Source organism: Candoia aspera, chromosome 8, assembly GCF_035149785.1.
Source record: "Candoia aspera isolate rCanAsp1 chromosome 8, rCanAsp1.hap2, whole genome shotgun sequence".
Classification (NCBI taxonomy): domain Eukaryota; kingdom Metazoa; phylum Chordata; class Lepidosauria; order Squamata; family Boidae; genus Candoia; species Candoia aspera.
In genome coordinates, this window is record NC_086160.1 from 30,966,044 (window position 1) to 30,980,195 (window position 14,152).

The 14,152-nt window shown below is 37.0% G+C and overlaps 1 protein-coding gene across 1 annotated transcript in view; it reads left to right on the forward strand.

Moving 5' to 3' along the window:
• Positions 1 to 12,367, forward strand: part of SPOCK3 (SPARC (osteonectin), cwcv and kazal like domains proteoglycan 3) — a 152,562-nt gene extending 140,195 nt beyond the window's left edge. Inside the window, exons 8-11 of the mRNA XM_063310818.1 lie at positions 2,528 to 2,749; positions 4,399 to 4,461; positions 8,495 to 8,632; positions 10,567 to 12,367. Coding sequence (XP_063166888.1) covers positions 2,528 to 2,749; positions 4,399 to 4,461; positions 8,495 to 8,632; positions 10,567 to 10,721 — 578 coding nt within the window. The 3' untranslated portion in view covers positions 10,722 to 12,367. The remainder of the gene's footprint in view (positions 1 to 2,527; positions 2,750 to 4,398; positions 4,462 to 8,494; positions 8,633 to 10,566) is intronic.
• The last annotated feature ends 1,785 nt before the right edge of the window (positions 12,368 to 14,152 follow it).

The following is a 14,152-nucleotide window of genomic DNA, read 5'->3' on the forward strand; positions in this document are numbered from 1 at the left end:
ATATTGATCCTTGATACAGTAAAGCAACACCAAACAAAAGGAACAAAGTATATTATACTCTGTCTATACTGTAGTATAGACAAGTTTATAAAGCTGTAAGTATTAATTTGATTAACAAATAACCTCTTACAGTACACAGGTGAACAAAGAAGGGAAGGTTACAACTTTTAATAATACAAGAAGGAATATAGAGAGACAATAATAATTTTGGTAGAGATTTCTATAGTGTCTTTCTCAAAATAGTCCTTTAGATCCACATACATACACCTAAAATCAAGTCTATAAACATGTGATCCATGGTAAATGTACTCCAGGTGCCATATGGATCTGTTTGATTTCCAGAAGAGACTTGGGGTATTTTCTTAGCAGAATGGCAGGCAGTTCTACCATGAATCTCATCAAACTCTGAAATATGGAAGTGCTGAGGATATTTATTTATTTATCATTCAAATTTCTATCACCAGCCATCTTCCCCAAATAGGGAGACTCTGGGCAGTTTACAGTAAAATTTACAATTTAAAACCATCAAACATATAAGTTACAATACAAAAAATCCGACATAAAAATAGAATAAATATAAAATATAAAATCCAAGTGGCACAGATTTCATTCAGTAGGGAGAACTCTATGACACCAGCCACCCCAGGAAGAGCTATTGATTGCCCTTCCCACCCCGGGCAGAACCAGGTCTTCAACTCCTTGAAGGCCATGAGCGAAGGGGCCTGCCTCACCTCAAGGGGAAGAATGTTCCAAAGGGCAGGTGCCACTGCAGAGAAGGCCCACCTCCTGGACTCTGCCAAGTGGAGTTCCCTTACCCACGGGGTCCGTAGCATGCCCTCTGTGCATGATGGGTGGGATGGGTCGATGTTATGGGGATGAGACAGTCCCTCAGGTAGCCTAGCCCTGTGCCACATAGGACTTGAAAGGTCATAACCAACATCTTGAATTGGACCTGGAAGCAAACTGGCACCCATAACTGCCTGTGCAGTCAGTTATGGGTACCCGCGTGTCACATGTGCCGATCTTGGGGCACACATAACTGCCTGCACGGCTGCATTCTGGACCAGCTGAAGCTTCCAGATACTCTACAAGGGTAGCCCCATGTAGAGTGCATTGCAGTAGTTGATATGGGAGATGACCAGAGCATGAGTGACTGTTTGGAGGGCATCTTGATCCAGGAAAGAGAGTAACTGGTGCACAACATGAAGTTGTGCAAAGGCCCTTCTAGCCACGACTGCCACCTGCTCTTCGAGCAGGAGTCATGAGTCCAGGAGGACCCCCAGTTTCCACACTGAGTCTGAATGGGGCAGTGCAACCCTATCCAGAACTAAAGATGACAACTTCCTTGATACTGATGAGCCATTAACCCACAGCTACTCCATCTTACCAGGGTTCAGCTGAAGCCTGTTGTTCCCCATCCAGACCCCCACAGCCCCCAGGCACTGAGAAAGGGCAGTCACTGCATCACTTACCTCACCTGGGATGGAGATATATAATTGAGTATCATCAGTGTATTGATGATACCTCATCCCATGGTAAAGGATGATCTCAGGCAGTGGTTTCATGTAGATGTTAAATAGGAGAGGAGAGAGAACTGAACCCTGTGGCACCCCACACAAGAGGGGTCGAGGGTCAGATCTGTCATCTCCTATCACCACTGATTGGGACCTGCCCTGGAAGAAGGAGGTGATTTAGCAGTATTACACACTGTATATCTTGTGATTTTATACTGGTTAGCAGTGCATTTCCAAGTCTAGTTCAAGGTGTAGCAAGTCCTATATGACTTGAATTACAGGATCATCTCTTCCAGAAGGAATCTTTCCATCTGCTCCAATTCATCCATACAGTGATCCTGCAGGTACTCTTACCTTGGGCAGTAAGTGGGCATAGAATCTGGAAGCAGGCCTTCTTAAAGGTGGCCCAATTCCTCTGAAAGATATTACACAGACATACCCAGTCCTGATGACTCATACATTATTAATATTAATATATTTAGAATAGTAAAAATCTGCAGAACATTTGGTTGTTGAAGATCATGCTATGTAAAACCATTTTAACAGGGTTTTTTTTAATGAATCAGTTTAATTGCAGTTCACATTATTAATTTTTGAGGTTACCAATTACTGCGTTTGTTTTAAATAATGGTTACAATATTTATTTTCTTGTTAGGTGCCTAGAGTGTTTGAAGTGGATACGTGATAAATTTTAGAAACAAAGAAATAAATAATAAAATGTTAAGTAATGGTAAAGCACCAGATCTACTCTGCAAAATTTCAGTTGGATGGCAGCAAACCACTAGAGGAAAAAACTAGTGCTGCTGCTACTCGGTAGTCCTTTTGAATTTTGCAGCATCTGGCAGCCTTGCTGAATAATGTTAGCATAAGGCTGATCAAGTCACATCAGTTATTAATTTCAGTTATATGCTATAAAACTGTTTCCATGAGAAAGGACACCATTGGTTCTGTTGATTTGTTTGTCAGCTATGCCTTTGTTAGTGAATTAATTGTTTTGTGTCTTTGCCTCTTAGGATTTGATACCAGCATTTTACCAATTTGCAAGGACTCTCTTGGCTGGATGTTTAACAGGCTTGATACAAACTATGACCTACTTTTGGACCAATCAGAACTTGGAAGCATATATCTTGACAAGAATGAGCAGTGCACCAAGGCATTCTTCAATTCTTGTGACACTTACAAGGACAGTTTAATATCAAACAATGAATGGTGCTACTGCTTCCAAAGGCAGCAAGGTGGGCAATTAAAATAGCTTTCCAACAATTAAGAACTGTGGAAAAATAGAAGAAAGATGCCTTATGACAGTTTAACTTTTCTGGTGGTTCTTGGAAATACAGTGCAAGAACCAGAAAAAAAAACCTAGAAAAAATGTGTTAAATCCACACATATACAGGCATTGTCCCATCCTAGATTTGTTGCAACAGTGTAAGGACAAATTCCAAAAGGGTTAGTTAAACAAAAACGTGGTTTGTTGTTCAGTGAGGTCAAAACTCAAGATGCTTTAGGTACCTTCTTACTTAGCTCATGAACATTAGTAGATATAGATATAGATGATATAAATAGCCTTGAGCTTATTGTAGAAAGATGGGATATAAAGTTAATTAATTAATTAAGCCAGACCATGACAGAGCCATCTAAATATATTGAATCGTCATCTTTTATTTGGCTGGTGCTTGTCAAGCCTGACCTATCTACAAGGTTATCCAAGAATTCTAGTATATTCTCAAGTAGATCGTGACTCCCAAAGCACTTTTTACTTTGCAAGTGAGCACTTTGTTACTTGTCTGTTGTCTGATTCAACCCACCAATATCACCATCATATGGATGCAGTAGTGACTCTTAGGTAGAGGATCCTGGGTTAGGGAATGGGTTCTAGATCATGTCTTGCACTTGAGAGTTTGATGAACTTCCCTGTCCAATCCCTGAGGACTTATTCTTGGAAAAGACAATGGCAAGTCATATACAAAGAAGGCACAATCTAGTTAAACGTTGGTTTCAATGAGTAACTCAGTGGAAGCCAGAAGTGTTTGTATTTTCTCCATGGGATGTAGATATGTGACTAATGTTTTACTTCTGCAGAATAGTTAATGGCAGTTTCAATGAAATAGATATGCTACGCTATTATACAATACTGCTTCTGAAATACTTAAAATGTCAATTACTATATGATGTGTATTTTTGTCAGATTAAACACTAGTATGTTTTAAAGCTCTTCTGGTTGTCATGAAATAAGAGTATAGCTTGGTTAAACAAATGTACATATATTATCACACACATATTAATACATAAAAGGTCAACAATGGAAATAAAATGTACTTGAGTAAACAGTATTATTTTTAGAGTCTAAATTTTACTCAATACATTAATTATTTTTATGGAATTTATTAGTGGAATACATAATAATATTCCTGAATTTACCTTTGTAAAACTGAACAAATTTAAGGAAGTTAGGCCTGCTGGATGATATCTGTTATTTATAATAATTACATCCAAGGCCATATATCTTTAGTTATCAGAAGTGATATATAAATAGCTGAGCAAACCTGTAATTATCATGCTTTGTTTATAACAGCCCTCTCAAATCCAGTGGTTCCAAATGTATTGGACTTCAACTGCCAATATTACTTCAATCCGTATAGACCCAAGCTGGGAAAGGCTGTCATATGAGGTTCCTGTACACATCTGGATAAGCAGAGGCAGAATCAGAATACACCTTTAGTTCAGCGTAGCAAAATTCTTACAAACAAAGTTTAATGACTATCTTCTGGATAAGAAGGTGTAATGAAAAACAGATATTTTAAAATTTTTGAAGGAAACTTACAGAGTGAATCTTTCTTCAGTTGTCATACTTGGCTAAATTTTAACATGCCTGATGTTATTCTAGATCCACCTTGCCAGACATTGCTTAGCGACATTCACAAACAGCAAAGGGGGAAGAAATTTCTAGGTAAGTTTTATTTTATTGATTTATTTATTCAAATTTCATCACCGCCCATCTCCCCCAAAAGAAGGGCTCTGGGCGGCTTACAATAAAGCTAAAAAGATTAAAATACAATAAAAAACAGATATATTACATACCATATAAATATAAGTATAAAATAGTATCCAGGATGGCAATTAAAAGTTATGATTCAGATTTATAAATGCATGGGGACCACTATAAGGTGCTAGCCACCCCCAGGATTGACTAACCCCCCTTCCCACCCCAAGCAAGATGGCAGAGCCAGGTCTTTAACTTCTTCCGGAAGGCCAGTTGAGAGGGGGCTTACCTCACCTCTGGGGGAAGAGTGTACCAAAGGGCAGGGGCCACAGTAGAGAAAGCCCACCTCCTGGACCCTGCCAATCAACATTCTCTCATGGATGGGGTCCGTAACATGCCCTGTCTGCATGACCAGATGGGACGGGTCGATGTAATGGGGATGAATGGTCCTTCAGGTAAACTGGCCCCAAATCATGTAGGGCTTTAAAGGTGATAACCAACACCTTGAATTGGATCCGGAAGCAGACTGGCACCCAATGCAGCTCTTGCAGCAAAGGCGTTATGTGAGCCATCCTTGGGGCACCCAAGACTGCCCATGTAGCCACATTTTGAACCAGCTGTAGCTTCCAGATACTCTTCAAGGGTAGCCCCATGTACAGCGCATTGCAGTAGTCTATATGTTATTTTTTTCAAGATTTTATTGCTTACATAAATAATCCTAGTGAAACTGCAACACAAAATATGAATCCTAAAACAATAGACCAGAATTCTAGTAACAATATATAAAGACTTTGAAAGCTATTAAAATTAGTTTTATTATCACTTTGAAGATAATACTTGGGATAATGCATTTGTTACTACAACTCAAACATTAAGAAAATAGCCTCTAGGCTTTGAAAGAGCTGAGATATATTTATGAGCCAAAAACTGGAAAGGACTCCAAGTGGTCCATGCTGAAATCCTAGATCTAAATTTAGTCATATAATTAAAATGAAATGTGAGAAGAGATTGCAAGCATTAAGTTTAAGCTTCTCCTGATACTGTGATAATTTTAGTTTTGTATTCTTATTAGGCCTGCTGGGTTGAAGAAACAAACAATATTTATTTTCCATTTTTGACAATATAAAATCTAGCTGTTATTGTTTCATCAGTTAGAAAAAAATGTTTTTATCACTGTATGAAGAAATGAGATGTTTTATATATATACTGATATAGCCAGAAAGTGAATTCAGTTTCTTTCTTTAAAACAAATCCAAAGGACTTTGTATTTTATCTAAGAAATGGACTGAGGTGCTTCCTTCAGAGATAAATTTCAGGATTCTGGTGGTATCTTTCTCCAGCATAAAATAGTAGTATTAAATAGGTAAATTCAATAGTCACTGAATCATAATAAAAAAAGAGCAATCAATACTAGGGCAATACTTTTACTATATTAACTTAGAGGTAAACAAATCTTAGAGGTTAGCAAATATTGTGGAACCTTTAACAATAACAGTCACACACACATGCACACACACATGTTATGGAAATCTTAATACTACAAAGCAATTGGCTAAATTTTGCAGCTTTACTTCATTACAATATCTGATAGCAATTCCAGCAATTCTTAAAGGTCCTGCTAGGTTATTTTTTAAACCTAGCTTTTTGAATTGTTTAGTGGTCTTCAATGTTGCTTTTAATATTTTATTAAAATATTTTATCTGTCTGTCTGTCTGTCTGTCTGTCTGTCTGTCTGTCTAATTTGTCCCCGCCCAACTCCTCCCATCGGGGAACTCTGGGCGGTTTACAACAATCAATTAAAACAACAATCATAAAATATACAGTATAAAATAACAGTAATAAATAATATAAATAAGAGTAAAGATAAAAAGTCCAAGTGGCAAAAGAATCTAAAAACAGTCCAAGTGTGGGAGGAGTGGTCTATAGCAGCCATCCCCATGTAGATCTATTCCCCTCTCCACCCCAAGCAAGGTGGCAGAACCAGGTCTTCAGACTCTGCCGAAAGGCCAGGAGCGATGGGGCCAATCTCACCTCTGGGGGCAGCATGTTCCATAGGGCGGGAGCTACTGCAGAGAAGGCCGGCTTCCTGGACCTTGCCAAATGGAGTTGTCTTAAAGACGGGGTCGGCAGCATGCCCTCTCTACATGATCGGGTGGGATGGGTTGATGTAATGGGGAAGAGGCAGTCCCTCAGGTAACCTGGCCCCATGCCATGTAAGGCTTTAAAGGTAATAACCAACACCTTGAATTGGACCCGGAAGCAAACTGGCACCCAATGCAGCTTGCGCAGCAGCGGTGTTACATGTGCCCTTCTAGGGGCACCAAAAACAGCTTGCGCAGCTGCATTCTGGACCACCTGAAGCTTCTGGATACTTTTCAAGGGTAGCCCCATGTAGAGTGCATTGCAGTAGTCTATATGAGAGATAACAAGGGTATGAGCGACTGTTCGAAGGAAGGGGTGTAACTGGTGCATAGCACGTAGCTGCACAAACGTTCTCCTGGCTTGTATGTGCTTGTATGTGCTTGGTTTGTTTTATAAAATAATATAGATTGCCTTGGTGGCTTTCAAAAATGCAGCATAAAATACTCAGATAAATAAAGTGCCTTAAGCTGATCACTAACTTTCAAACTAATGTCTCTCATACTGTTGTGGGAGTAGGGAGGAGAGGAAAGACGAGGGTTTGTTTTCTTAAGGTTCTTGGAACTGTCTATAAAGAAAGTTTCCCTCCCTTCCTCCTTCCACCTTTCCTTCATTATTCTGTGTGCGTGTGCGTGTTCGTGTGTCTATTCATACATAGAGGGTATATGAGAAGTCACAATATGTTTTATTAATATTTTTTTCAGAGAAAATGTTACTGTACTTAGGAATGTTCAAAGGTCATACGTCAAATGAGTAGGAAAGTGTTTAGAAGAAAAGAGCAACCAATTAACACATTTAATGTAATTTATATAATAAATTGTCTATGGGGTCTGACTTTGTCTATGGGACTGACTCTTATGTATAATAAACACATACACACTCGTGTAATAAATACACACACACACAAACAAGCAGAGAGCACAACTGAAATCAATAGGACCAGTCAGTCAGCCCTTGATTTGACTATTCCAATGTTTGGTCTTGTATAAACTTTCCAGTTGTCAAGATGACTGCCTACTCTTTTTTTTAATAAGAACTTTATTAATTTTCAAAGTATAATTAAAATACAAAATATAGAGTATAGAAAAGCTGGAGCATAGGAGTAAAGAAAAAAGGAAAAAACTATAAAAGTGCAAGCAGATAGAAAGCAAAAACAGAAAGTGACTTCCAACTTTCTCCAATGCAGATATGAATAAGTTTACAAATATAATCTCTTACCATTGATTAAATGTTAGTAACATTATTTCTATCAAAACAAACCATTTAATCACTAAAACCCAAAATCAAAGCTTCATTTTTTTCTAACACAAGCAAGTAATCTAAAAGTGGTTGCCAAGTAGAAATAAATCCAGAAACAGTGTTCTCTCTTATTAACGCTGTTAACTTAGCCATCTGGGCCAAATCCATCTTCCACTGTAGGTATTTCTGAATCTTTCCATCATTGTGCATATAAAAGTCTTGCTGCTGTAATCTTATATAAAAGCAAAGTTCCATATTGTTTCTCAAGTTCTTTCTCCATCAAACTCAAGAGGAACAGTCCTGGTTTTTTTTCTGAGTCCACTTTGAGGATCTTTTGAATAATAGCACATATGTGATCAAGATGACTGCCTACTCTTGAATAGTGAATTTTATTTACTCTGGAGTGAGTTGTAGTTTTTTTTCATTATCCCTAAAATATGCCACTTTTTGTTTTGCATAGCAATCAATCTCTTTCAGGACATCTTGACTCGATATTTAAAACAAATTCAGGAGTAAGAGTGCTTATACTATAATAGATATCTCTGAAATGTTGCAAGCTTCTTCACAAGATGCTTTATTGCAAAAAATGTTGCAAAATATTCAGTTTTTATGTCTTGTTCAGGGCAATATATTCCTTTATGTGATGAAGATGGCTACTATAAACCAATTCAATGTCATGGAACTGCAGGTCAGTGCTGGTGTGTCGACAGATATGGCAATGAGGTAACAGGATCCCGAACACATGGTGCTGCAGATTGTGGTATGTCTCCAAAATCTTCCTTTTTTTCCATTAAAAATGTGTGCCAATTCCAGCACTGCAACTGCTAGTCTTAAAAGTTTATAATCTAAATTAGATTTTCCCAACTTGACTTTCTGCACATATTATCTCTATCACCTTAGTTTGCATAGGGGTGATGGAAAGATACCAAGTTGGGAAAGGCTGATTTGGGGACTGATTTGAAAAGGATTTGGGGATTGAGAATTAAACATAGTCCCATTTATTTATTTATTTTATTTTCCTGCCTTTTATTTTTATAAATAACTCAAGGCGGCAAACATACCTAATACTCCTTCCTCTTCCTCTTTTCCCCACAACAACAACCCTGTGAGGTGAGTTGGGCTGAGAGAGAGTGACTGGCCCAAGGTCACCCAGCCGGCTTTCATGCCTGAGGCAGGACTAGAACGCACGGTCTCCTGGTCTCTAGCCCATTGCCAGTTCATCTTAATCTTTCTCTTGGGTCACTAACTTTTCATATAAATAATGAACTAATAAAGGAATGTGGTGTTGAATTGGTTTTATGAATAGATTGCAAACAATCATAATTATAGATCCATTAAATCATTGAGCACAGTTTATATCACCTTATTTTTGCTGGCATTCATAAGAAGAAGTCATTGCTTTCTGCTTATAATAATTTAACTTAATTTTGATAAATTTCTCTTGGCTTGAGCTGCAGGATATATTATATAAATCTGTTGTTCACCATTTAGTAGATTGGCAAAGAATTAAGCATATGTTTTTCAAATTACTGTCTTGTCATATTTAGCCACAAAGGAAAGATGATGGGAATATATTAGTCAAATACAGCAACCTTCAGCTGCAACTTAATGGAGTTCTGTGGGCAGTAGAGAGGCTCTACTGGAGCCTATGAACTCCTGGGACAAGTGATCAACCTTCTGTATTATTAGAGAACCTTAACTGGAAGGAATCAAAATGTAAGGCAGAATCCATCAGCAAACCATGCTTTTTTTCTCCAGACAGTTAATACTATCATATAGTCCTTCACAACAGACATGCAACTCTAATGAATATATGCAGGAGTGGATGTGGTTTTTTATTTCAGTGTAGACTCAGTCATCAGCATGCACTTCTCCAATGAACTATCAAAATAGTATTACTGTTAGCTGTGGAAAGACCTGTGAAAGATTCATAGCTCCTGCTTGAAGAGCAAGTGGCAGCTGTGGCCAGGAAAATCTTTCCACAGATTAATCTGGTGCACCAGTTGCACCCATTCCTAGATTAAGAGATTCTTCAGAAAGTCACTCATGCCCTAGTCACCTCAAGACTGGGTTACTCTAACATGCTGTACTTGATGCTGCCCTTGAAGACTATGTCGATGAAGATTCTCAGACTATTTGGAAGCTACAAGTGGTCCAAAATATGGCAGCACAGATGTGATTTGCATACCACAGTATGTCCATGTATCTTTGCTACTTTGTGAGTTGCACTGATTGCCAGCTAGCTTCTGTGTGCAATTCAAAGTGAGGGTTATCACTTATAAAGTCCTTCATAGCCTAGGGCCTGGTTATTTGAGGGACTCCCTATCTTGAATTGTTTTTGCCTTCTTGAACAGTATCCTCCCAGAAATCATTAAAGATCTCACCCTGGGTGAGTTCCATAAATGCTTGAAAACTTGGCTTTGCTCTCAGGCCTGGATACAGGATGGTTGCTGACCCCTTCTTGCTTTAAGGGTTGTTTTGTTGTTCTGCTTTTGGGATCATTGTGTTATTCTGGACATTCATGATTGTTTTCTTTTTGTTTTTAATTGTTTGTGACTTTTAATATGTAAGCCACCCAGAGTTGAGTCTAATTCCTAGAAAATAAATAAATAATCAATCCTGTAGGCACAGTTACCACAGAGTAACATAGCTATATATATTACATATTTATGTGTTTTCCTCTTTGCTATATAGATTTAGAGACCTCAGGGGATTTTGCCAGTGGAGATTTCCATGAATGGACAGATGATGAGAATGATGATATCATGAATGATGAAGATGAAATAGAAGATGACGATGAGGATGAGGGTGATGATGATGATGATGGTGACCGTGAGGGATATATTTGATTTTCTTAGCTGTGACTAAATTGTCTCTAAAATTTACAAGATGCCACTCCAGAAAATTCTTCTATCTTCAAAGGTCAAATGGATTCAAATCTACATGTATATTTTGTATGATTATTTGAAACACTGCAGCTGGAGTCACAGACATTCTTTGTTTAAATAAAAATCATTATATTATATGTTGTTTTGATATGCCACTCAGCAGAAGAAAACACACTGGAGTGTAGCCGTAAGGGGAAAAAAATAGATGTTCGTGTGAGATAGTAAAAAACAAACAAATGCCCAGATAACTTTCAGGAAAAGGCTCTTTGAGAGTCAATATGTAAAGGCACACTTCCAGCAGGCCAGTGCTCTCTTACAAAGCAAATCAACTCTTAGTCATGATGAAGACCATGTGGACTTTTGCATGGGCAAGAGAAGGAAACTAATCAGTAATATAACATGTCATCAGCGTGTTATATACTAGAGCAGCAGAGAAACTATGAGGGGAGAAAAATGCCAGTCACTCCTTTTCTGTTTCAAACTGTTATGTTTTCAACTTCCAAATTACTAGGAGCCTGAAATGATAGGTGTCTCTAAAGCTTGACTCCTAGTGACTGTATGGACTTGCCCATGTTGTTTTGGGGGAACAAAATGGAAATGGTCTGCCACAGACTTCTAGGACTTTTTAATTATTATTTCCCAGTCTAGTGTACTGCCATAGTATTCCCTGTTTCAAAAATTAAACAAAGCTAACAGGTTTAGCCTTTCTGAGATCAACCAGAAATAAATTCAGGAAACCCCAACATAGACTGAGCAGTTTTAAAGTCTGATTTTGTTTTTTTCTCCTGTCCATGTCAAAATCATGTAAGCTTGTTATGCGTGAAATTAGCTTGACAATTTTGTATTTATTTCTGAAACTTTCTAATCATAAAATTAGCTTCAGATGATTTTGTGGGAAAAACTTTGCATAAAGTTTGTGTTTTTGTGTTACTGTAGCTGATAATAATGATGTTTGTCTGGAGAAATGCTTTTTGAACTATGGCTTTTTCATTTTTAAATAATCCTCATGTTTCTCTCCTAATTTTTCCCTTTTCTGCTACTAGTTCAAAACTTTAGAGGAGCTATTGTAAGGTGCCTTGCAAAATAGAAATAGAAAGATTTATAGCATGCATACTGATAGAAAATTATGAGGCAGTAGCCAAGCATTTCCAAATTCAAATTTTATATCATTATAAGGCCTGTTGCTGTTATGGAGAGTTTGTTTTTTTCCTCCTCTGTCCCAATTTTTACATAATTACCATATAGAATGCATTATAATTCTTTAGAGTTGCATTCACAAGTTGACTATAGACAAAATTATTTTACTCACCCTATTTATGTTAGCATGTTAATTGTGTAAACATTTTGAAACTCCACTACCTGCATTCATACCAAAATTGTGGCTTCATGCCATAATGAAATTGAAAAACTTTGTGTAATTATGCAAGCAGTTGTTTAATTTCAACTGTGCATTATTGTTTTCCCTAATTTTAATCTGCAATTAATTGAAATAAAGTTTCTTTGCATTTGATTAAATAGATTTAATATTAAATTTAATGATTATCTTATGTAATATTAAAAATACTGCAGTTTTTCTTTTTATGTTTATGTATAGTTTACAAAATAAAGACTCTTGTAACCAACTTTTATTCAGAATGCTGTAATCTTTCTTATAGGGTTAAGGCAACAGACACCCTTAGCACTATTTTTCTATTGCGCAGTATTGGAATAGTTGAACTAGACAAAGAAAGCAGTACACCAAGCAGTAACATTTGCATCTCCAATATACTTTAATGTGATTTTCAGCAAAGGCTTTATTTTATAAAATGCATATAACCAGCTATTTCCTCATGGAAAATCTCTCTGTGCTAAGTTGTTATTGGGTAAGTTTGTAGCTGATTGTGAGGCTAATTAAAATATCCAATCTGCAGTATTAAATATCCAATCTAATCTCTTACTAAAGTCAAATGTCCTCACTGCTTTACCACATCATTGGCCTAATAGTAATGACTATTCATTTTGGAAAAGGAACATTTTCAATCCAGCTTTATTGTGTTAAAAGCTATTATTGTATAAGTGCGGAAGAAGTTTCTGTTGTTAATTAGGGTTTCATAAAGCAAGGCTTGAAATAGACACTTTTCCACCTTCTAGTAGAAATGCCTCTGACTATATTTTAGTTATTCTCCTACATCAAAAGAGAAAACAGAGAATAGGCTAGTACAGAATCACTTCAGCACATTTGGACCTGTGGTTTAAACACAAGTGAAAATTAATTTCCTTACAATTCCTTACAAACTGTTGCTGTAATGTCACACTTGAACTGGTTCAGTTTATGATTCATGCCCAAGAATGCCTTCTTTATCAGTAAGACCGTAAGCACAGAAAACAGGAAAAGTCTGATCCTTTATTAAATTAACAGTGTAGGACTATTTCTATCATTGCTTCATCACTTTTTCAGGCATACATGAAATACTAATTAATACTAATTAGTCTAATTAATTAGTATTAATAATTAATATTGAATTATTAAATAATTAATAATTAATAAACTGATAAATATTACTATGGTATTTAATTATTATTAAATATTAATTAATTAATATTGCTTAGCACTCTTTTGGTTCTTTAGCCAACTGTGAATATATCTAATTATTACATCATCTATCATCTTGCTCTTATTTTCCCATATTACTAAGAATACTGTGAGGTACTTTGTGACAGCTTTGCTAAAGTCCTGGTGCTCTGCGTCTATGGCATTTCCTTAATCTATTAAGTAAGTAATTCTATCAAAGGGGACAAGGTTAATTGGGTGTGATTTGTTTGTGGCAGACCAGTGCTGACTCCTGTTAATTGTAGCATGCCATTCCAAGTGCTTGCAAACATATTGCTTGGTAATCTGTTCAAGAGCCTTGAGCAATATAGGTATCAAGCTGACAGGTCTGTAGTTTCCTGGGATGTCCTTCTTTTCCTTTTGAAGATGGGAATGACATTGGCTCTTTTCCTCTTTTGAGACCTCACTAGAACTCCAGAAGTTCTCAAAGTTTACTTAGGGTGGTTCTGTGATCACCTCTGCTAGTTTCTTCAGTACCCTGAAATGTAATCCATCTGCTCCTGGACCTTGAATTCATTTAGATTAGATACATTCTTTCTTACCTTTGCCTCACCTTTCCCAAGATGTAGTTTCTTCCTTATACCAATGGCATGACAATAATCAGCTAGGGCTTCATTTCCTTTCTGAGAGAAGGCAGACACAAAATAAGAGTTAAATTCTGCTTTCTCACTGTCACTCGTTATTGAGTCACTATTTTCTCTTTGCAATGGACCTAAATACTTGTTTGCTTTTCTTTTATTTCAAACATATTCCTGAAATCCTTTTTTGCTGTTTTGAATATCTCTCACAACTCTTATCTCAT